The following is a 22,927-nucleotide window of genomic DNA, read 5'->3' as shown; positions in this document are numbered from 1 at the left end:
GCTCAATAGAAACATAGGTCAGAAGGTCGATGGAAACATAGTTACAATCTTCCAAACAACTGAAAGATTTTGTACGTCATCATGTGGGGTTTTTCGAGGCAACTTCAATGTCACAGATAGCTCCCGGGTCTGAACATGCGATCCATTTGAAAGCTTTCCCGTTGGAATTGAGTTTTTTGTCAATCAAGGCGTAGGCGTCATTATATTTTTTACATATATAAACATTTATTTATGAAATGTTTTCTCCACTTTTCCATTACAACGCCGCTCCACAAGTTTTCCTCTTGTCTCTACCAGGCTCATAATATTCATATGTGTCGGCTCATACGGTATGTCCGAATTCAAAGTGCATTACACCATATAAGATAGTTCCCCATTTCCTATCGGTTTGTTATACGTAATCTAGCATTGTTTCGTTCGTTCAATCGTTTGTGCGTACGTTACGTTCTTGTAGTTATATTCTCCATCGTTTTCTCTTTCTTCGTGAGCTCAGTAGTGGACATTTTATAAGAGCAACAACCGACCACTGCGTGTGTTAGGCGCCGAGCGCTTTTCTCAACAAACCAGCGATATCTGCCCAGTTGGAAGCCATTTAGTGTTTCCTTCTTTCGCTCGCGCTTTTATCACTGCTTGGTTTCTTCACAAGCCAGAAAGTGCAATCTATATTGAACGAGCAGCTTTGAAATTTATTTTGGCACGCAGGAATCAATAACCCAACAATGAACACACAAGCTTATTGTAGATGGAAATGAGCGAAATGTGCTGGTGTTTCTGCCACGTTTCGAACAGCAATACAAAACCGGAGAGCTAACATAAGAATGTCGCTAAACAGTTGCCTCTGATGCTAATAATTTCCTTTGCTAGTCCACATTCCGGATGGTTTTCTTCGTTTAATCGTTTCTCGCTGTGCGCTTTTGCCTTTTAGAACTCGTGCCCATTTCGCAATGCTCTCACTAACACCTCGTGTGCGTTTACCTACAACCGTATCCATTAAACAGACAAGTTTTTAAAATAATAAAATAGTTTCATCCCTGTTTATCGTTTGCATCTCTACTTTGCCACAAACAAACGTACATCGCCTGTGATACACCCGAGCGATACGTTTTATAATATCCTCCTCCTCGGGCCTATTTTTTTCGATGATTTTTGATGTAATTATTATGGTTAGTCACAATCAATCAAATCGGATGCGATAAAATAAAAAAAGTTTTATGATATCGAAGAATTATGCCCCTTCTTTGCCGAAGTTTATATATAAACGTCTACCGAAGTTTCCTTAACTTTTAAATTTGCAACCATTTGTTTCGCTGTATTTATTTTATATTTGCTTAAGACTTATTTCTTAATTTCCGTCGTCATTTGTTTCGCTAGTATCTTGTCGCTATGTTCGTTTTTACAGAATAGTTAAGATGCCTCCACCATTGTTTTTTGGTTTGTGTCTACCGGTTGGTTGATAGAAGTACTCTCGAACTATCTCACAATTCACTTTGACATGACTAAAGCACACACAAACCATTGCCTTCATTCGCGCACTCTACAACATTCGGATTGTCCTTCCCGGGTTGGCAAATGGTTTGGCAAATGGTTTGGCATCAAGAAGCTACGACTCTCTACCCGGGGCCACGATAATGATTGTGAGTAAGTACGATCATACTTTGGGCTCAAAAGGGATTTTTCCGTGCAACAACATCGACGACAGCAGGTTCGGCATAACTTTTACACTCAGTGTTTGCTTGGTGTACATCCATACTTTTGCTAAGACTGGTCAACTAGTGAAGCATAACAGCAATGAATACAACAGTAAAGTCAAGTAAAATGTAAACCTTCCTTTCGCGCAATAAGAACAATCATTCAGAAAATTTGATGCCTAACGCGATCGACCGACCGACAAACGACACCACATTCAAAACGGTGTATGAAACGGAAATCGAATGAGTTATTGTTAACGGGATTGCATCGGTAGTTCTAATTTCTGTTTGTACACATATATCCACCATTTTGGGGATATTTGGCTAACGTTGGGCACGCAATGCTTGTCTCTTAAACCCTGGGCCAGTAGTCTTTGGCAGTGGATTAGTACAATTTCATTTTCATATAGGTATCATTTGAAATGCGGTAAAGGGCTTATTTAAAAAAAAATACATTAAAGGAAATCTGGTCGTCTTTCTTGTTTTCAGCTCCTCAGATGTGTGTACTTTTATGGCACTAGACTTTCAACTTCCGATACACAGTGTCGGTTTAAATAACTCAGCTTGTATCGGTTTTGAGCATTGTGGTTTCGTTGTAGAAGAGAACGTGTTCGTTTGCGGTGGCAAAATAACAAAATGGTTTCCGCAACCAAAAGTATGTGCCAAAAGTATTGAAGGGATCGAGCGAGTGAGCAGAAATCCTTAGTAGGACCAGTTTTCGTGATAAATACAAGCTTTTTTAATCTATTTCCAGTCTCTCTAGGGTACACATCCTAGTAGCAACTGTTCAAACTGTTAATTGTTTCTTTTCAATAAACCGTGCTGGTCTAACATAAATGAGGATAGCTTCATTTGCTTTTCATGCCGAACTGCTTCCTACTATTTGGAAACACATATTATCTTCTCTTGATATTGTACAACATTGTATTCCATTGAAATTATGGACGCACCAAGAATATATAGATCTCATATTCTAGGTTTCTGCAGTTATTTCCTTTATATTACATAGCTTTAATCGTTTAATTATAATGTCTACGATTTTGTTTTGTCGGACTACTCTCATATAATGTTACACTCGTTTTTGTTTTCCTGTTGTTTTCACTACTTTTATATTTAGGCCGCATCTGCTTTCCGTTTTCTCTCTTTTCATAGTTTTTTGTAACTTTCCTCTATCGTTCCTCTTCATTTTTTGCGCACAGGAACAGTTTTCAAAGCATTGAATGGCAACAAAATATTAAGATTAGTTTTACAACGTATAGTGTGGAGAACGTAGAGCAATCAATTGAGAAACAATTGAGCAATCTAAGATTGCATGTGATGTCCATGTATCTTGGGAATTAAGTCAATTTTAACGAAGGTCTCTCTTTACTGTAATCTCTTTATGATCCGTTGCAACTAACCAGAACGTAACATTTGCCTTCAGCGTTTCCCTAAAATTGTAGAATATTCGAGGAATGACAATTATTTGCGATTCCCATTTAGAGAGATATCATTGCACAAGTGCCGTGCTCTTCGCCTACAGGACACCTAGTGCCAGGATGATCGGAAACCCAATATTCATTATTATTGCATACAACAGAATTTTGAACCAACGTTTTGTGCGTAACTGTTGATACTATCTCCCTATCTGCACCTTTATATTTTGCGTTTCAACTGCTAATGTTTCGACCTAGCTCTTGTTCGTCTAAATACAATATTTTCGGTTTTGTTTGATGCGCTTCATCATGGCGTGTGAGCGTTGCATAGCAAAATTCGTACAACTTCGACTAGACATATTTTAAACGTAAACGATACGTGGTACAAACTGAATAGTGTATCAATTCCTGCTCAGTGTGAACCGAACTAAACCTAGTTTCCCGAGAGGCGCGGAACGCCCCAACGTCGAACAACGTCACCAAATATAAGCGATATAGAATTTTATTCTATTTTCTATTTTACTTTTAACGTATCTCGTGTCACGAGCAAATTTTACACATGTGGTTTGCGTTTCGTAAGGGTTTGTTCGGGGTTAGGTGTTAATGTTGTCCATTTTCTTTTTTCCCCTCTCTTTTAAAAGCTATAAATTCGTTGCAGTTCGTCAATCAATGTAAAATGCGGTTCACCTCTATTTTATTAATGCCGAACCGTCAAGACATTATTAACTCTCACTTTTGTGTATTATCGTGCTAAGACAATCTAAGAAAACAGTCAACAGAACGTTGGGCACTTAAAACGCAAAATAATCAGCCAACCACCAACGAATTGAACAATTCGGAACATTTACGTATTTCGTTTGCATTTGTGCATAGTTCTTGGTAGGAAAGTTTTACCCCACGCTCGGTCACAGGAAAAACTATGATCGACCGGGAACTGTTTCGTCAACAACGTAAGCAAGCATTTGATCTGTTTTCCGTGGATCTTTTGAACGGCGGAGTGAGTGTGCGCGTGTGTCTGGCTTTTATGAGGAAAACGATTACAGATAACGGCTACGTTACAAAGCTATACAAAAATTATATTCCGATCATGTTAGAGAGTTGGAGCTCCGTCTATAAATGAAATTAGAAATGGTAAGGAATGTTGCACAATTTTCCATGATGACGAGGATATCCATTACTACTTGGATGGTTTCAAGAAAGCGTTGGAACCGTACGGCCTGGACTTCTTGCGCATATAGCTCGGATTTAAAACTTCGGTGATCACTTTTCAACATTGAAGCCATTGCACCCTAAAAAGGAAAGTAAGAATAATAATTCAAAATTTATTGGTAATACTGATTTGAGCTTAGCTAAACGTTTACTGAAGTGAGAAGTAAAATTAATATTGAAATATTGTTGGCTGACTAGGATATTAGGTACTCCCATAGGAAACGAACAGATTTTGTGCCAATTTCGCTCAGCTGACTGACGTATGCAGAAAAATGACGACAAAACGATAAGTTTCGGGCAACCTACGGTCGTCCTTTTCATGCAAGCAACAATTCCGCACCCTCAGACGAGCTGATGCGAAAGAGCGAATGGGACAGAGAGAGCTAGTGTGCCGATGCTCCGGTTCCAAATAGAGATGGTTTGTTACCACAATTTCTACTCTCATTCTCTCCGTTGGTAGCGAGGTAGTTCCGTTGTCGTTTTTCATTGCTGATCGTTGTGTAGCGATACAACAGAGCAAACGCAAAGCGGACGAAATCGTGACTTATTAACTAGGCCATTTCACTACCTTAAGCTGTTCAGTGCTTTCTTGAACGTACGAAGAAGAAAACAGTGTAAGCTAATCACATCAGAAACTCCATCATCATCATCGCCATGCAGCTTATTTCGGGACTCGTGAAAACAACGCTACCGAATTATTTCTCTGCGCTGCCAATTCCGGACAGTTTCGGCGGTTGGTTCCGGTTAGGATGTAAGTGATTCTGATTCTAATTTAAGTCCATTTTCGAGTTCTTCACCCAAAATTATGCTTGCGAAAGTTGCTCAGTTCGCTCGAGCGTAACTTTCAGCACAATCCCAGCAACCACCGCACGAAAGGCGATGAGGCAAAGCGAGACACCCGAAACCAGCAGTAAAGTAATCGTCATGTGGCCAGTCGAATACGTAGTTCATCGGCCTAGCGAAAAAATGGAACCATTTTTAAATTGCACAAGAGCTTTGAATGAAATGGAATGAATGTTCTCAGCATTCCAGGAGTCTATGGTCTCAAATGTGCTGCGTCTCCATTACGTAAGATTTGTTGTCACGATGACAAACAAGAATAATAATCGCTCTATGGCGACACCGGGCTCCGTCCCCATCACAACTCTTTAGAAGTTACTAGCGTTTATTTCAAACCGTGTTAAACAATGTATCTGCTGATTATGTGCATCAAAAGATGTACTTCATATTATTGATGCTGTTTTTGTGTTTTGCAGTTAAGGATTGGCTATCGCTAGTCCCACCGTCGGCCGCAGTCGCCGGTGTCGTGTACATGTCCTATTTGGCGTTCTGCCCGGAGGCGCGGCCGAAACAATCGAAAAAGGTGAATAACTCGGTTCGTCTTGATGAGCCCAAGGTAGTCGATATGATCGATATCGAGGATATCACCGAAAAGGCTGCTTTCTGTCGATGCTGGAAGTCTAAAAATGTGAGTTTTGATCTTTGGCAACACTTGATACGTGGATTAAATTTACAATTGCTTATTTCCTTGCAGTGGCCTTATTGCGATGGTTCGCACGGACCGCACAACAAGGAGTGTGGCGACAACCTTGGTCCGGTGGTGGTGCAGCGAAAGAAAAACTAATCGCGCAACCTAAACACACTTACGCGTCTCCTAGTGTCCAGAGGGGTGTTGTATTCATTGCAAGTAGAAAAAAGACGAAAATCACATGTTCCAAAATACTTTGCACTTTGCTTTTAATTTGCATATTGTTCTTTCCGATTTAATGAAAGTTTGGTCAGTCGGAATTCGGGCCAATGCATAGCATGGGCCTGAGGCAAAATTAAAGTGCTCAAAGAGAGAAATTTCGGGAGGAAAAAACTTACTGCTTGCCAGTGGCTTACATATTTGTTAATTATCAAAAACACCTGGTGCTCGATGCAGGAATCTACGGTATACTGTCTGTTCGTCTTTGTTCTGTCATTCGCCAAGTTTATCTGGTTTTCTTATCATTCGTAATTGTAAACACATTTTTGAAATGCAAAAATAAAACACCAAACCTTCAGTTTGCGTATTCTACTACTTATTCATAAAACTCAAAAGTTTCTCGTGCTAAAAACAAAAGGCAAATGACTACTCACCTCGTTGTCAAACGTGCTGACCAGGATATGACCCAAGCAGGAAAACGCGGATGAAATGTACTCGAAGCCGTTGAGAAGGCCGAATCGCCGAAACATCCACTAATAAGTATATGCCACCAATGGTATCTTGCAAGGGGCCAACGAAACATGCACACACTTCACACTGCTCGCACACACTCCGCACTCATGTTCCGAAGGTTTCTGTTCATCACACAACACGATGCGGTCGCAGAAACGATCCCGGTTCACTAAGCTTACTTTGCTGTTAGACCGTTTGGTCTTACTGTTTGGATGAATTTATTTCCGTTTTGCGAACATCTTCGAGCAAATTCGAACTCGGCGGGGCTTAAGCGTGCCTGATAAGGATTCATCCGATCGTCCTTTGTCCGTGGATTGGTAGTTTTAGATGCTTTCGCACGCACATACACACGTCGGCCGTCGAAGGCTGAACTATCGGGGAAGATTGGGAGCGCAGAACTGTGGCTGACATGGCCATGTGACCGTGCGGCGGCCGGTACGTTCGTGTTTAATAAGCAATAATATTAAAGCTTTATTTTAATCACATTGATTCAATTTGTTTTCTTTTTCTTTGTTTCGCTCCGGCCGTGTTAGCCGGGATGGCCACCAACCATTCCACACTCTGCACTTTCACCGGATTGTTTTACTTCGATGAGCACTAAAAGCAAAAACACATCGTCCCACGCCTGCAAATGCTCCTTTCTGCAGCAACGATCCTTTGGAACAAACGACGGCGATTGCGAAAATCATCCCCAACTTTCCCCGGAACGGGGAGGATCACGAGGTATAACAAAATGCTAAACCAACGGCCATGCGGATGAAAACCGTTGACAACGTAGCAAAACAGAAAAGTTCGCCAAAAGAAAACGGTGGCCAACTTGCCCGGTGATCAACGACGTAGCAGGCCGGCGCCAACATTGATTTCCGCGTCCACTCTCCGCGCCAACAAATCACATCTGTCGGTAGGGCGAGTGCAGCTTAAGGTACTGTATGACCAAGCTCGGACCTCCGCTGACGACTTCTGGTGGCAGGGCGGACAGTGGACAGTTTTCGATGCTCATAATAGCCAGATTTTGACAGAGGGCCAGCTCATACGGTAGCTTGATGAGCGAGGAATTATCGTTGATATACAGGGATTCGAGGTTCTCGAGCGTTCCGATCTCCTCCGGGAGAAATTGTAAATTGTTTTCCCCAACCGAAAGGTAGGTGAGGCTTGTTAGGTGACCGATCGTACGCGGCAGAGAGCTGAGCTGGTTCGATTGTAAGATCAACTTCTGAAGATCATGCAGCAGCCCTATCTCGGACGGCAACGATTCAAGACGGTTCTCTTCAAGGTCCAGCACACGCAGCTTCTTTAGATTGCCGATCGTGTTCGGGATGCGCTTTAGCAAATTGTTCGACAGGATCAGTATCTCGAGGCTCTGCAGGCAGTGGATGTCGTCGGGCAGTTTGGTCAATGAGTTCGTGCCAAAGTTTAGCTCCACCATCTGCGTCCAAGTGCCGATGTCTAGCGGCAGCGACGTTAGGGCGTTCTCCTTCATGTTCAACTTCGTGAGTCCTTTGGCGCGCGAAAAGATGCCGTATTGTATCTTATCGATCTGGTTGTGCTCAAGATTGATACTGGTGACGTTGGTGAACTGAGCCGGCCCGCCTGATGGGTAGCTGTGGAACGCGTTTCGCGACAGCGTGATCGTGGTTAGGTTGCTCAGGCTTGCCAGCAACCCGTCCGGTAGTTGGCTAATGCCATTACCTTCTACGTTGAACTCGTCCATGTGGGTACAGTTCTTGAGGGCTGTCGGAATTGAGGTCAGCTGATTATACCGAAGTCCGAGACGCATCAGATTCGCTAAATTTCCAATTGTTTCCGGGATGTCGAGCAGATCGTTGTGCTGCAAATCGAGCGCAGTTAGGTTAACGCACTGACCGATCGCCTCTGGCAGATGCTTCAAGTGATTGTGCGAAAGATCGAGCGTGGTGAGGTTGACCAGATGGCCGATGGCGGCCGGTAGTTCGTGAATTTTATTCTCCCGCAGACTTAGCATAGTCAAGTTGCAAAGGTTCTTCAGATTGTCGCCAACGACGCGGATCCGATTGAAGCGCAGATAGAGCGTGGTCAGTGTGTGTAGCTTGTAGATCACGTCCGGGATCTCCGACAGTTTGTTATGTCGCAGATCGAGCACTTTGAGTTGCTTCAGATTTTGCAACGATTCCGGCAGAGAGGTGAGCGAGTTTTCATTCAGTGCCAGTGTCTTCAGATTCGCCAGGCACCCGATTTCCGGTGGAAGCGACGATATCTTATTCCCGTAAAGATAGAACTCTACAAGCGTGGTGCAGTCCTTGACCGAGGCCGGTATCACCGTGATGGACGATTTGCTCAGATCCAGGCGTTGAATGTTCTCCTCCTTACAGCGCTGGAACTCCTTCATCACATCCACATCCGCTTGGATCGCTTTACCCTTCTTAGTGGTGGGTTTGGGTTTGTTCGACTCCGGGTGCTTCACCGTAACAACCTTCGGTCGAATGATTTCGGCTGGCATCTCGCTTCCGGAACTACCACCACCGCTGCCGGCGCTGTTCACACTGCTACTCGCGCTTTGTCCACCACCACCACCACTACTACCAGCCGCCGCGGTCGACAAACTTCGATCAGCAGGACCGGTACCCCCACCGCTTACGCCGCTGCTTTGCGAGGTGCTGCTTGAGGTGCCGGTACCGCCTCCACCGGTGCTGGCCAAATTCATGCCTTGTGCTCCCCAACCAACAACCGCTGGGTTCAATATGTTCACGACGCCGCTGTTCGTGAGTTTCGTTTGCTTCGTCGATGCTCCTTGATTTGCTCACAGAACCCGTGGAAAGGGCGGAAACCCGCCGCTTTGGAATTTCGTTACACTTTTGCTGATTTTGATCAGAAGTCGAACACGAGATGACAAAGTAACACGTTCCACAGCGATGGTCACCAGTGACACCCAGAGCACAAAATGCTTACGGTAGGACTGCTTCTTTCCTAGAGCATTCCGATCTGGAAAATAAAGAAAAAGGGAACTGCATTGAGAATCGCGAAGAAGTTGAACTGTGTCACAAAAGCACAAGCGCCTGGCACCCTTCCCTTACTGGGCTACTTGTTGGGGCGTGTGGTGGAACGTGGCGATCGGTGGTCACAAGCCCGGAAAAAATTGCCCGTCCTGTGTCAATCGCGGAAAGTCCTTGATGACTTTTAGTTACTGCCTTGCAGGAGACCACGAGAGAATCGTGTTTTTGAAACGCACCGCGAGAGAGACAGTGAGAAAGGACGAACAGTGACAGTCAGACTTTACGGTTGCTTACAATAAAAAGTCCCATCTTCCGCTCGCGGAGTCTATAAAATGAGCGTGAAACGGGGAACTGTGTAAATCAGGAGCAAGAACGGTAGACGGCCAAAGGACCAATGTTTCTGCGTATGTGTGTACGTACCGTACGTACCTCGAACTCGTGCAAGGCCAGCCACCCGGTCGAGGCAACAACGAATGTCAGAGCACCGGACGAATTTCTTAAACACACCCAGAAAAGGAAAGGCATCAGAGCCTTCGACACAAAAGCCCACGCACACATGCACACACAGGCCAGACTAATTCTCCTGAACCTGTCGCACAGATTTCTGGTGCTCTCTTCCACCACATGTGAGCCTTTCCCGATAGCGAATCTTGGGGTAGAAGATACGCTCAAGGCCACCCACGATGGTGCGCCGAACGACAATGCACACAGTCTGGAAAGAAAACGATGATAATCGATCATTTTTGCTTGACTTCCCAAAACAGCTGCCGATAAGAATATTAAAGAAAACCAAATCCCGCCCCGGGTGTTGTATGAAATCGTGCAACCCGAGCCGCCCCAGCGAGGTATGTGCTGGCAAACAATCCTGTTTTACGTACCCGGGAACCAGCCAATTCACAGCATAAAGGCTACGGACCTTAGCTCCTTGCGGGTTTACGTTCTTCGCCGATTCTGGCCGGATTGACGATCGCTACACACGGTCTCTCGCTTCTCACGGATATTTTGTTTTGGCAGTACAAGTAACAATGCGCGGTGGCGGTGGGTGGGGTCTGCCTGTACCTGACATTGGACTCTCGTGCCACACACCGATACGCGTTAATGTGGCATCGATAAAAGAGGAAAACACCGAGCCGAACGTACAAAAACCTTAGCAGCGAAGAAACAGAGGCCAGCGCCAAAGCGAAAAAGAGAGAGAACGCGAACAGAAAGAGAGAAAGAGATCCGAGGTTATTCTCGTAGTTTAGGCAAGTGTCCAGGTATGCCTGGGACGCTGTGTGCGAGTGGGTGGATGGACAAGGACGAAAACAGCACCAGCACACCAGTGCGGCCGGACATTTTGTTCCACGGGCCACCAGAAAGGATTTGCCCACCCATATGCAACCGAACAGAACCACTAGTGCGGGCGCGCAATAGAACTGCAAACTGTTTGGAGAATTTGCTTCTCAGCGACAATTGTTTTGGCGTAAAGTCCAACTTACTCTCTATGTCCGATGGGTGCTCCGCCGTTGGCTGCGAACAATTTTTTCGAGCTGACCACCCTTTTTGCGAGGGGAGGCGCGCGAAAACACTAAATTGCCTCACGGTACGCGAACGGATGGGACGCGTGTGTGTCGGCTGACTTAGACACGCTCAACTCGCCTCGAAAGGTGTGACACACCTGGAGTGTGTATCCGGAACCGATTTGGGTGGTTTACACGTAATTTTTCCAACGCCCGTTTGGCCCACTGCTGAAGCTCTACACTTCGTCGGAAACCTCGGCTCGAAGTGTAGAAACTGTCATCGCGAAGGGCAACGCGAGCGGGCGGAACCAAGGCGCACTCTCTCTCTCTAGAACGCTCTTTCTTCGCTCTCGCTATCCCGGTTCATTTCTCTCGCGCCGCTCGCCAAAAGGATGTTTATATCGCGAAGCTTATCGGGAAGAAAGGACGAAGGAGGCTCGAGGAGGCTCGTTCAGCGGGAACGAGTGGGATCACTAATTGTGCACCAAAAAAAGGTTTGCCTATAGCCGTGGCAAACAAAAGAACGGGAAAGATAGGAAATTGGGACACAACAGATTTCCTTCGTCCTGTGGAAAACAAGTAACGCAGAGGATGAGTGTGAAACGGCTTCTTTTGCCTGCCGTTCAGTTCTGTTGCCGAGCAGGCATTCGACACGTGCTCCACAATCATTTTTATGATTTGTTATCGGGCTTTCAATTTCGCCTTATCGTCCCTGCCGCACACACAGCTCTATAAATGCGATTGATTAAAATTTCACAGCCATCGCGGAATCATCGGAATGAATCACTTCGTACACGTCTAATTGCCATGCCTAATTTTGTGATTCAGACCACGAAACGGTTTGCTTCTGCTCGGATTGAAAAATGAAACCCCTTTTTACTGTAATTCGAGCGTGAACGATAACTTTGAAGCCACGGATCGTGCATTAAAAACAGCGCTGACTTTGCCATACGTCATTTTTTTGTCTGACTCTTTCTCTCTCTCTCTCTCTGTGTCTCTCTTCACGAGTCGTTCCGTTCCGTCATTCCGCAAGGTATCTCCTTTACGTTTGGCTCTCTGGCCATTGTCGAACGGGTTTATTGAATTTCCTCACACAGTTTATTGAGCTGTTTGCATTCGTACGAATTGTGGACTGGTGGCGAAGTAGTCGTCGATTTTTCATTTTCCTTTTTCCCCAGCCGTTGGGTTAGATTGTGTGCGGGTTAGAGTTTGTGCTTTGTAGTTCCAGAATCCGCAACCACGGCGAAACGCTACCAGGAAGAACCGTTCATTTTGGTAACTACAACTTTCCGTTTCGCGTAATCCTAATCGAAATCATTCCTTTGCAATCAGTGCGTTTGTGTCAAGTGCTGAGAGGCTAAACAATATACTTTCAACTTACGTGGGGCTACGATCTAGTGATATAGAATCGGTCGATGAAAAGGATTTACTCGCGGAGCACCCGAGCCAGCAGAGTGGCGGCACTACATAATGCGGTGCGCCATACCAAATAGTGACGTATTTTCTTTTCCCTAAGCGCGCTGCTGCTCCGAGTGCTGTTTTCGGTCTGTTTTCGCAATCTTAGACGGTCTGGCTTTCCGGACCAATGTGCTTTTCACCTCCTATTGGTAAACTACCAAACAATTATTCTCGCTGTTCCGTGTTGTGCATACACGCCACCCATTGTATGGCCACCGTAGTAACTTACTTTTTTTTTGTACGGCAAACATTTTCTTCGCATGCACCAATATGCTGATATGCACAACAAGAAGCATAATTAATGTTTAGTGCGACAATCCGCTTTTGATGCTGTGCTGGCATCCGAGACAAGAAGAGCAAAGTGCGGACCGACATTGTGTAATAGTTGAAAGTCCACTTGCAAAAGTAAAACGAACAAAGGACTCGCGACTCTGGTAGTGAGGTTTTCTCTCCTTTGACTTTTTGATAACTTGCACTTTACCAGCATTCGCGTGTTTAGCGAAAAATCCACTATTCTCTATAACAAGTTTATTCTGTACGATGGAAACATAAGGGAGTAGTGGGCACAAGAGTGATGCAGTTTGTGGTTGGAAAGTAGAGGATTATTGATTTTCGCCGCATTGGTCCCTCATGTTGGTGGTCTTGTTTTTCATAAAGTGTTTCCGAATGTAGCTTATCGTGCACGTCATGTTTCGTGAGCTCGTGCAAGAATCAGCAAATCTGCATAACATAGAATGCATGTAGTGTGTGATGGAAGTGATTTCATATGGGAAACCTATGTAACCACGCACTTGAAGCATGGCTTATACGGTTCACGTGATTGTGGTGGAGTTTCTAAGGCGCTCATTGATAAGGAAGTTCAGCTCGTTGCTTACAGCTGATTGAAGTCCAAGGTGATCCGGTTCAAAGTAGAAATCGCAAAAACGTTTTGCCATGAGGCACGGCACAGAGGCACTGGCACACGAATCCGCTATTGATAGCCACTCCCTACTTTCGCAAACAGCTTACTATGCGATGTTTCGTCTTGCGATAGTTGATATTCTAGAATGATCTCTTTGGGTTCACGCAACTTCGATGATATTGTGGTACTTTTGTGCATAGAATGTGCATATCAGTTTGCAGGTGCTTACAAGGAGATTGCAATCTAAACGTCTAGCTCTCGTTTACATGTTTCCTTCGATTACAAGATTACACATCAGCGGAACGTTCGTCAAGTGAGAAAAGCAAAACAAAGTACACGTGCCGATAGCAAAACTCATGACTACTTCGGTGTTGCTAATGGTTGCCAATTCCTTTACTATGTCAATAAAATAAGAATGTCAGTAATGTTGAATCGAATCCAAAAGTGACATTGTTTGGCATGCAAAAATGAGAATCAACTTATGACCTAGTAACTATTGAATAGCATATCTATTGTTATTGCGAATGGTGTATTTATTGATCATCTATCGAGACCCGGCGCTCCTTGCCTACTTTCACACGACAAATCGACTTCGTTAGACCAATCGGGAACCACTGCGTAGTTTTGCTTCGCGAACCCCTCAATCGTAACATAGTTTATGTATGCGTCCAGACTTGCTAATAATATTGCTTGTTCTGTCACCACTTCTGTCGGTACTTCAATTTGAGTTAATTGTTAGATACGATCCTAGATTGACCTTCCACCGTTTTGTATCACTAGCAGTTTTAATGACCGCCAAACGCTGCGCTAATTTTGCTCAAATACAATGAAATACAATTGTTGAGTTGCATCAAATTAAATTGATTGTTCTTTCCTTTTCAAAACAGAATCAAGCAACGCCGGCAATCTTCGTTTTCCCGATGTCATCGTCGTTGCGTTACGATCTTAATAACGGCTCTCAGGATGGACTGCACGAGCATCCTGTGGGTGTGGTAGGCAGTGCGAGGAAAAGCGCATTAAACGCAATGGGCACTTCCGGCGAGGGCGAGCTGTTTAGTAACATTATGATGGAGGCCGACTTTAGCATAAGAAAAAGGCGAGTTTGGGTCCCCGAGCAGGATTCGCTTGCCTCCGAAGACATCGATCTACTTGATGACGATGATGATCTGGAGGAGGAAGAGGACGACGGTGTTGGCTGCCCGTTACCCTCAACGCCTGAAGATAATCAACTACTCGAAGCGGAAATGACCGAAGTGCTGAAGGCAGGCGTCCTGTCCGACGAGATCGATCTCGGAGCGCTCGCGCATAATGCGGCCGAACAGGCAGAAGAATTCGTGCGCAAGGTTTGGGAAGCATCCTGGAAGGTGTGCCACTTTAAGAACCTTCCCGCGTGGCTGCAGGACAACGATTTCCTGCATAAAGGTCACCGACCGCCGCTGCCCTCGTTCAGCGCCTGCTTCAAGTCCATCTTTCGCATCCACACCGAAACGGGCAACATCTGGACGCATCTGCTCGGCTGCGTCATGTTCATCGGAGTGGCCACTTACTTCCTGACGCGTCCAGCGTTCGAGATCCAACTGCAGGAGAAGTTGATCTTTCTTACCTTCTTCATTGGCGCCATCATTTGTCTTGGGTTTTCGTTCGCCTTCCACACGCTCTGCTGCCACTCGGAGATGGTGGGAAAGCTGTTTTCTAAGTAAGATATTTAGCAATAGTTAATGAATTTCATTTCGCTAGTAGAGCACGTGACTAATTTCCTTGGTAATTGATTTCTGGTTCCGTTCGCTCATCCTTTAGGCTCGATTATTGCGGAATTGCTCTTCTAATTATGGGCTCGTTTGTTCCATGGCTGTACTACGGTTTTTACTGTCATTACAAACATAAACTCATCTACCTGACAGTCGTCATCGTATTGGGCATTACCTCCATCATCACCTCGTTGTGGGACAAATTTTCTCAGCCCAACCTGCGACCCCTTCGAGCAGGTAAGCTAGGGTTGTACCGTCGTGGAGAAGAAGTTTCATGCAACAACTCACCGTCTTTTGCAGGAGTGTTCATGAGCTTCGGTCTGTCTGGTATCATCCCGGCGATACATTACGTGCTGATGGAAGGTTGGGTGAGCAAAATCTCTCAGGCTAGTCTCGGCTGGCTGATTTTAATGGGTTTGCTGTACATTCTGGGCGCTCTCTTCTACGCTCTCCGTGTCCCCGAGCGGTGGTTCCCGGGAAAGTGTGATCTCTGGGTAAGTGAGTCGGTAAACGGCGGCATTCGTTTTTCGACGGGTTTTGGTGCAACTAATGTACGCTCTAATTACGCTTTTTGTAGTTCCAGTCACATCAGATCTTCCACGTATTGGTGCTTGTTGCTGCCTTTGTCCACTACCATGGCATCAGCGAGATGGCCATGTACCGCGTGACGGTTGGCGAGTGTGACATTCCGCACCAGCACCCGGCGATCAGCTTTTAAGGCCCCTCTTTCTCTAGCTGTGGCGAGCATACTATTGGCCTTTGATACAAAGGAGATCTCTTTCCGGAAGCATTAATTTTACTTAACCGCCTTTCGAATTGAGTACCGATGATCAGAGCCGCGGAATCACTTACAGAAGTATAGTGGCTGCTAGAGAAGATTTCCATTGTTGCTTAATTTATTGTCATATCCTTCTCTTGGCTTGCTTCTATCCATTTCTTTATTGATTTAATTCGGATATTTTTCACACATTTTTTTCAGAATAAGAACCGAATCCTTATGTTTCTTCCTTGCGCGTTATTAGATTTCATAAAGGTTTATTGTATTTTTGTTTATAACAAGCAGAACAATTGTTCTCTTATCGGCGTTTCCTTAATCAGCTACTTGCATCATTATTGAATATCTTTTCTTTTTATTACCGGAACCCGTAGCCAGGAACATAGGGACTCGCTAACCAGAAGATCGTGTTGAAAAAATAAGGGATAAGGTGTGCGACAGCCCGTGGAAACTAGTAATTCTTAGATAAAACCAAACCATAGACTATTTTAGGTACCGTAAGCAACCACAAAACACGGCTTCATCAAATGTAAAGGGATTTTTTGGCTCTTTGTTTTGTTAGTTTTTTAATTAACTAAACACAATCCATAAATCCATTACGATCTATCGCCTTTCACGAGCCTTTCACCTTGAGCTCTTGTTGCGGGGGTTATTCGCGAGCTCGATTATAATCAGGCGAGCAAATTTTAAACGGAAACTCGTCTGAAATATCATAATATTATCAATGCCAGCGATAGTGTTTTTTCCAATACAAAAAATCGGCGACCTATCTGTTCTACTTGTCCCATTGCATCTATTATAGTTTCACACACGCGCAAGCAGCACCAAGAAAACTGTTTTCGTACACAGCAAGCAAATAACTCCAAATTCAACAGTCGCACATAAAGGACATCTTAAATATAGCAACAACAAAAAACGAAAAAGACACACATCATAAAGGGACAAACATACAAAGATGTTGTTAGTTGGGGAATTTGGGAAAATTTCACGTTCGTCGAAAGCTTGCGGTATATCGGCGGATAAAAAAGATAACAGAGTAACGACTGCGAAGTAAAAGTGGAAATAGGTTGCATTATAGGAACGGAGGTGGATGTATGAATTTCAACTAAAGTGAAATAAGAAAAACTTGATAAAAACAAAAAAAACAACCTGATGATTACACAATAATATGTACCAGAGCTCTAAAAAGAAATTAAAATGTTGCTGATGGGTACACCGTAAGGAATAGAACATGATCTGTTTACTCTTTTTTTAGGCGAAAGAAAATCCCACTTTCTTTTCGATACATTGGTTTATTTGCGTCTTTATTAATATTTCATACAAATTACACGGCATCACCGTCGAACTCTGTTTAATTCTCGCTGCTCTGCCAGCTGCATTCCACTATCAACCAACAACTCTATACGAAGAGCGTTAGCAGTAGCAGCCCCCTTCGAAAAAGAACGAGAAAGAGAGTCCCGAACCCTGCGTTCTACACACCTGGAGTGTATAAAGGCTTAGAAAAATGAAAAACATAAAACACACGCATGTGCCAATACAGTTCTTGCTCCTCGATGGTGCCGTCTACTGACGCTGCAAGTAGCAACCCGTTACAGTGGACACGGCATTCGCTTTCCCTTTAGGTTTGTTCTTATTTGGCGCATTTTGCTCGTTTTCAGTTTTTAAAATATTCTGCTAAAATTACGAGAGTTCGTTCATGGGAACACCTTGTTTAGAACCGTTTCGTTTCTTTTTCACCTTCGTCACAAATTCAACACGGGATGCGTCGAATGCGCATGTATATATCATTAAGCGCGTTGAATCTGTCAAAAAATGTAAACCTATTCGATGTAAAAGGAATGAAATAATTGCGAAAAACGGGAAAATCACATAAATCAATGGATGTATTGCAAAAAGAAACAAGGAAAAATGTATGCTACATTCTACGGAACCAGAATGTGACCAAATTTGAGTTTATATCGAGCTACTGTATATCTACTGTCTTGCATTTTTCCTAACTTTCGGTCTTCCACTAACCTACTGACGCAGGCGATCGTCATGATAAGTTTGTATGTAGGCAAAAGTATAAACTTAAACGGAAGAAAGAAGTACCCTTCAGCTGAATGGTAGCAATACCATCCTGTCCCACCGGGACCAGGTGGTCGGAGTGTACAAATATGTATATACGTGTATAAGAAAAACTATTGTTCCACGTAGACGGTTTGCGTTTGATTGGTTTAGTTCGTGGTCACCAACACCTCAGGTGGACGTCCACAGCCCAGAGTTAAACAAGTTCCTGTAGCGACAGCAACGATTGGCGCAACAGATCGTACTGCGCTTTCGCGTGTTTAATCTCCAGTTCGGCCAGCTCGGTCAAACTGTAAAAAAATGCACGGAAAGGAGGTTTTGTATTAATGCCAAATATTATTACCGAACATAGTACGTCATGCGAAAGCTCCAAAGCATCTTCACGCACCTCTTTTTGAAGGCAGCTACACGGCGCAGTCGAAAACTGACCAGTTCTTCCTTACCTCGGGCCGACATTGATTCAAACTTTTCACATGCCTGTGTTTGCGCACTTTCGGCCTGGAATTGGGTAAGAAGGGGATGATAAATGGTATTAGAAGAGTGTATCCACGTTCTTGATTTATCAACAAGCGACAAAACACGATAAGAATAACAAAAACACATTCAAACAACACACGAAACACGCTTTCCCACCTCCTGCACCTCCAATGGCTGCAAACCGCGTAACACAGCACGAGGTTTGTGTTTTTTTGAAGGAATGCATATGCAGAGCGTAGATTAAACGGCACAGACAGACGAAAGATAAAGAGATAAAACATTTGAAAAACATTGTGTAAGTGCATGTGATTGATGTGGTGAGAGGTTGGAGCCGACAAAAGTGAGAGAACAGCGGAAGCGCAAGCTTGACGCCGGTGGTTAAACATGGCCGAATGTGGTTCCGAAAGGAGCACTACATACCGCATGAACGTCCTTATTCTTTGCGCGTGCTTTCTCCAGATTCCGGTTTGCTGCCTCGTAGTCAGCCAAGCAGCGCAGCCGCCGGATGAGCAGCGCTTTGGCCGCATTACTGTCACGCTGGTAGTAACGCAGGGTATCGCCGAGTTTGAGGTCCTGATCACTCGCCACGCGTCCCTCCATGTTCTAAGCCAATAAGGAAGATGTGACAAATGAACGACCATGGTATCAAGCTCCTCTCGCTGAGCTTATGCTTACCCGAATTTTCTCAAAAATTTCTGCGGTCTTGGCAAGAAATTTTTCAATCGAACCATGTTCGGCCGTGGACAAACCTAGCAGCTGGGATGCGATGCGTACATGCGAATCGGCCACCTCCTTGTGTTTGTTCGTCATCTTTTCCGTGCGCAACGATGCTTCCTTCAGATGCGCGTGGTACTCGCCCAGAAACTGTAGCTCGCGTTCGAAGAAATCGTTCACGTCCTTTACCGTCGCACCAAGATAGATTTCGTCTGTCGTTTTGCCAATGTTCTTCATCAGGCCACCGAAGATGTCCATCTTTTTCTTCATCTTCGCGCACAGATCCTGGTCGTACACGAGGAACACCTTGAGGTGCGAATCCTCCCGAAAAACGGGGTGTGAGGCGAGTCGTGTCAGAAACACCTCGTGCATAGCGACGGTCTTCTTGAACGTGGCCAGGTACTCCGCTTCCAGCTCTTGCTTCATCTTTTTGAACTCTTCCTTCGTCATGTTGCCTTCGCCCTCGCCGAGCCGCTGGAGCTTTTCGCGAGACGCATCGAAATCCGGTCGCGGAGGGCACGGCGGTATGATGTAGCCGGCGTATTCTTCATTCTCTTCGAACCGCTCGTGCAGCCACACAAACTCTTCATGCTGTCGAACGACGAGAAAATCGGTCTTGTCGAATCCGACCAGATTGGTCCGCGTGTGGACGGTAAACTTGACACGCTCCTTCTCACTCAGCGCATCGGATATGTCAACCTTCGATAGTTGGCGGTCAAGGGTGTGAGACACGGAGGAAGAGAAAACAGTGTCAATGAAAGTTCATGGTTTCCTTGGATGGGCGCGTGAATGGAACGTACGACACAACTCGCGCGCACCCAGAAGTGAATGACTCACCAGAAGAGAGTTTTCCGGCAGAGCGGCTACCGAACCACCAGTTGGTGGAACGCCGTCGACAGACGATTGGCGCGATTGGGTCGTTTCTGGCCCACCACCGGGTACCGTTACCGGGCTCATCGGTGACCGTGGCGAACCGTTCTCTTCAATTCCGTCCTGTAGCGGATACAAATATCGCAATGAAAACAAAATTCGTCATCGATGAGTAACGCCTTCCGTTAGCTGGCCTCACAGACATTGTTCTCTTATCAGTGGACACCACACTAGCAGCCGGAACAGATCAGGGGTGTCCATCACAGCCACAAACCACTTACCATCATATTTGTCGAGTTTAGGGTGCTGCGAGTGTGAATCGTTCACTTCCGCCCTGTGTAATCGCACTTCCCTGGGGCCTTAACGAGTGGTGATATTCTTTGATTTTTCGGCCGCCCTTTGCCTAACCACGATAACTACCGCGAAACTAATAAGAACAATCACGATCGGAAACGCTTAAATTCGATAGTATAAAACGTATGCAAGCCGAGATTGGTATTTTCACAGCCTGTTTCAGTCGGAAGCTAAGCACTCCGCAAGATCCGCTGCTATCTACAAAATCCGTCGAAACGTCTTCGCCCCGACACGCAAATGCACTTCGTCAGCACAACAAACACATCAACGAATTGGACGGTGGGCAGACCGATAACAAATGCAACTAAAAATATATATATAAATTTGCAGCAGAATGAGCTCAGCAAACGTCAACGCGGAGAACGGAACACTATTTACATTTTTGACGTAATGAACTTTTGATACATACTGTAAATGAATTATTCAGTGCAAACGTCAAACCCGGCTAGGAAAACACAACAAAACATCATTTGTTTACAAGCTCATTTTTAGGCGTAAAATACTAAAACTGTAAACTGTGTCAACTCACGAGCGAGACGATGGACATTTTACCGATCGAGGATCTTAAAATCACACCCGACGTTGTGCAACTCTACCCGGATCCTTCGGTTGGCCGCGAAGCTGTAATCGTGATCGATAATGGGTCCTACAACTGCCGTGCCGGGTGGATGTTGAAGGACCGGCCGGCACTGACTTTCCGTAATCTGCTCGCGAAACCGCGCAAAGATCGCAACAAGAAAGACGTCGAGACAACCCTTGTTCCAGTTACGCAGATAGGAAACGATATTGTTAACATCGAAGCCATGCGTTTGCAACTACGCACGCAGTTCGATCGAAACGTCGTTACGCATTACAACGTGCAAGAACAGATACTGGACTACATCTTCACGAAGCTCGGCATTAGCTCAGAAAACGCCGTGCAGCACCGGGTCATGATGACGGAGTGTTTGTTCAATCCCAACTATTGCCGCAGTTTGATGTCGGAGCTGTTGTTCGAGTGCTATGCCATTCCAGGTCTGGCGTATGGGGTAGATTGCTTATTCAGCTACAACGTAAATCAGGGGGCAAAACATGGGCTGATCATCGCCACCGGGTATCACACTACGCACGTTGTTCCGATAATGGACGGCCGGATGGTGGTTGAGAATATACGGCGTGTCAACATTGGTGGTTCGCATATGATCTCGTTCCTGCATCGCTGTTTGCAGTTAAAGTACACGTTTCACATGAACGCCATCACGTTAAGTCGCTCCGAGATGCTGCTGCACCGATACGGCGAGTTTGCGTACGATTACATGGAAGAACTAAGAAACTGGGCCAACGTGGAGTATTACGAGCAGAATGTGAAGAAAATTCAACTCCCTTACAACCAGACTGTAGCCACGCCGGCGCTAACGACTGAGCAGAAGGTGGAAAAGAAAAAGGAACTTTCCAGGCGCCTGGCAGAGATTAACGCCCGTCGCCGTGAGGAAAAGTTAGCACAGGATGAGGAACTGCTGGCGCAGCTACAGCAGCTTGAAGAGGCAGCCGAGGACGGGGATGATGTCCGCGATGGACTTGCTGAGCACAGCTTGAAAGATTTGAGCGAACTGAAGCGTGCAATCGGTGCGGTTATGTCGCGTATTGATAAAGCCCGGCTTAAGATTAATACACCGATGGCGGGTGGCTCTCAGCCACAACCGGATGCCGAAAAGCTGTTGCAACCACCATCCAGTATGACGATTGATGAGTGGGTGGAAGAAACGCGTCGCAAAAGGGAAACGATCCTCGAAAAGCGTAACGCCCGCAAGCAGCGAAAACAGGATCTGGCCAAGCGGCGCACGGCAGCAGCACAGGAAAGAATGCGCATCATTTCGCAACTTGCGCGCAAAGAGAAGGGAAGTGACGATTTTGGAATGCGTGACGAGGATTGGGACGTCTATAAGCAGATCAGTCGCGAGGATGACAGTGATATCGAGCAGGAGAACGAACGGCTGCTGGAGTGCGAAATCATTCTAAAGCAGTACGATGCAAATGCAACCTTCGAAGACCCACTGCTGATGGCCGGCAGCGCTGCTGAACTATACCAAATTCATCTCGGTGTCGAGTGCATTCGGGCTCCGGAGGTACTATTTCAGCCAAGCATCATCGGAAGCTTCGAGGCGGGTCTGGCAGAAACGGTCGACTTCGTGTTGAAGCTGTTTCCGCCCGAACGAAGAAATGATCTGGTAGAAAATGTGTTTCTCACAGGAGGGTGCGCGAACATTCGTGGCCTTAAGGAGCGCCTGGAGCGTGAACTGCGCGAAATGCTGCCATTTCAAGCGCGGTTCGAGGTCGTTTTCGCTCGTGATCCGCTACTGGACGGATGGAGTGGAGCGAGCAAGTTTTGTCTAACCGAAACCTTTCGGCATTCGTTGATCACCCGCGAGGAATACGAGGAATGTGGTGGCGAGTACCTGAAGGAGCATCTCAACAGTAACGTTTACTTTCCGACTCCAAACATGACACCGGGGACGGCCGGTCTAGCGCCAGGAAGTTTGATTGGATAAAACTAGAATAAAAATAGAGTTGCCGAAACCGAACAGAAATGGCTGCGAAAGTGCT

At 45.5% G+C, this 22,927-nt stretch overlaps 5 protein-coding genes across 8 annotated transcripts; 3 read left to right on the top strand and 2 right to left on the bottom strand.

Moving 5' to 3' along the window:
* Positions 1-273: 273 nt before the first annotated feature.
* Positions 274-9,329, bottom strand: LOC131210989 (leucine-rich repeat protein soc-2 homolog). The gene is made up of 2 exons (XM_058204323.1): positions 6,434-9,329; positions 274-4,392 (listed from the first exon to the last, which is right to left on the bottom strand). The coding sequence occupies exon 1, from the start codon at positions 9,190-9,192 to the stop codon at positions 7,402-7,404; it is 1,791 nt and encodes a 596-aa protein (XP_058060306.1). The 5' UTR covers positions 9,193-9,329; the 3' UTR covers positions 274-4,392; positions 6,434-7,401.
* Positions 4,738-6,357, top strand: LOC131210990 (CDGSH iron-sulfur domain-containing protein 2 homolog). The gene is made up of 3 exons (XM_058204324.1): positions 4,738-5,063; positions 5,569-5,780; positions 5,847-6,357. Exons 1-3 carry the CDS (start codon positions 4,967-4,969, stop codon positions 5,934-5,936), a joined length of 399 nt encoding a protein of 132 aa, XP_058060307.1. The 5' UTR covers positions 4,738-4,966; the 3' UTR covers positions 5,937-6,357.
* Positions 9,330-12,018: 2,689 nt separating the features above from the next.
* On the top strand, positions 12,019-18,211 carry LOC131212202 (adiponectin receptor protein). Of its 3 annotated transcripts, none has more exons than XM_058205973.1 (5): positions 12,019-12,255; positions 14,227-15,035; positions 15,137-15,324; positions 15,388-15,581; positions 15,665-18,206. In XM_058205973.1, the coding sequence occupies exons 2-5, from the start codon at positions 14,260-14,262 to the stop codon at positions 15,803-15,805; spliced, it is 1,299 nt and encodes a 432-aa protein (XP_058061956.1). In that variant the 5' UTR covers positions 12,019-12,255; positions 14,227-14,259; the 3' UTR covers positions 15,806-18,206. The 3 variants fall into 3 exon arrangements, with proteins under 3 accessions (XP_058061956.1, XP_058061958.1, XP_058061957.1); XM_058205975.1 differs by lacking the exon at positions 12,019-12,255 and adding an exon at positions 12,483-12,524 and having other exon boundaries at positions 15,665-18,211; XM_058205974.1 differs by lacking the exon at positions 12,019-12,255 and adding an exon at positions 12,569-12,587 and having other exon boundaries at positions 15,665-18,209.
* LOC131212200 (sorting nexin-6) lies at positions 17,154-20,613 on the bottom strand. 2 transcript variants are annotated; one of them, XM_058205971.1, is made up of 7 exons: positions 20,272-20,613; positions 19,958-20,113; positions 19,082-19,819; positions 18,827-19,009; positions 18,563-18,580; positions 18,318-18,427; positions 17,154-18,219 (listed from the first exon to the last, which is right to left on the bottom strand). In XM_058205971.1, the coding sequence occupies exons 1-7, from the start codon at positions 20,275-20,277 to the stop codon at positions 18,126-18,128; spliced, it is 1,305 nt and encodes a 434-aa protein (XP_058061954.1). In that variant the 5' UTR covers positions 20,278-20,613; the 3' UTR covers positions 17,154-18,125. The 2 variants fall into 2 exon arrangements, with proteins under 2 accessions (XP_058061954.1, XP_058061955.1); XM_058205972.1 differs by lacking the exon at positions 18,563-18,580.
* Positions 20,614-20,883: 270 nt separating this feature from the next.
* LOC131207482 (actin-related protein 5) lies at positions 20,884-22,872 on the top strand. The gene has a single exon (XM_058200096.1). The coding sequence runs from the start codon at positions 20,884-20,886 to the stop codon at positions 22,870-22,872; it is 1,989 nt and encodes a 662-aa protein (XP_058056079.1).
* The last annotated feature ends 55 nt before the right edge of the window (positions 22,873-22,927 follow it).

This window comes from Anopheles bellator, chromosome 2, assembly GCF_943735745.2.
Source record: "Anopheles bellator chromosome 2, idAnoBellAS_SP24_06.2, whole genome shotgun sequence".
Taxonomy (NCBI): domain Eukaryota; kingdom Metazoa; phylum Arthropoda; class Insecta; order Diptera; family Culicidae; genus Anopheles; species Anopheles bellator.
The sequence above is the reverse complement of the archived record's forward strand: the minus strand, read 5'-3'. Positions and strand labels throughout refer to the sequence as shown.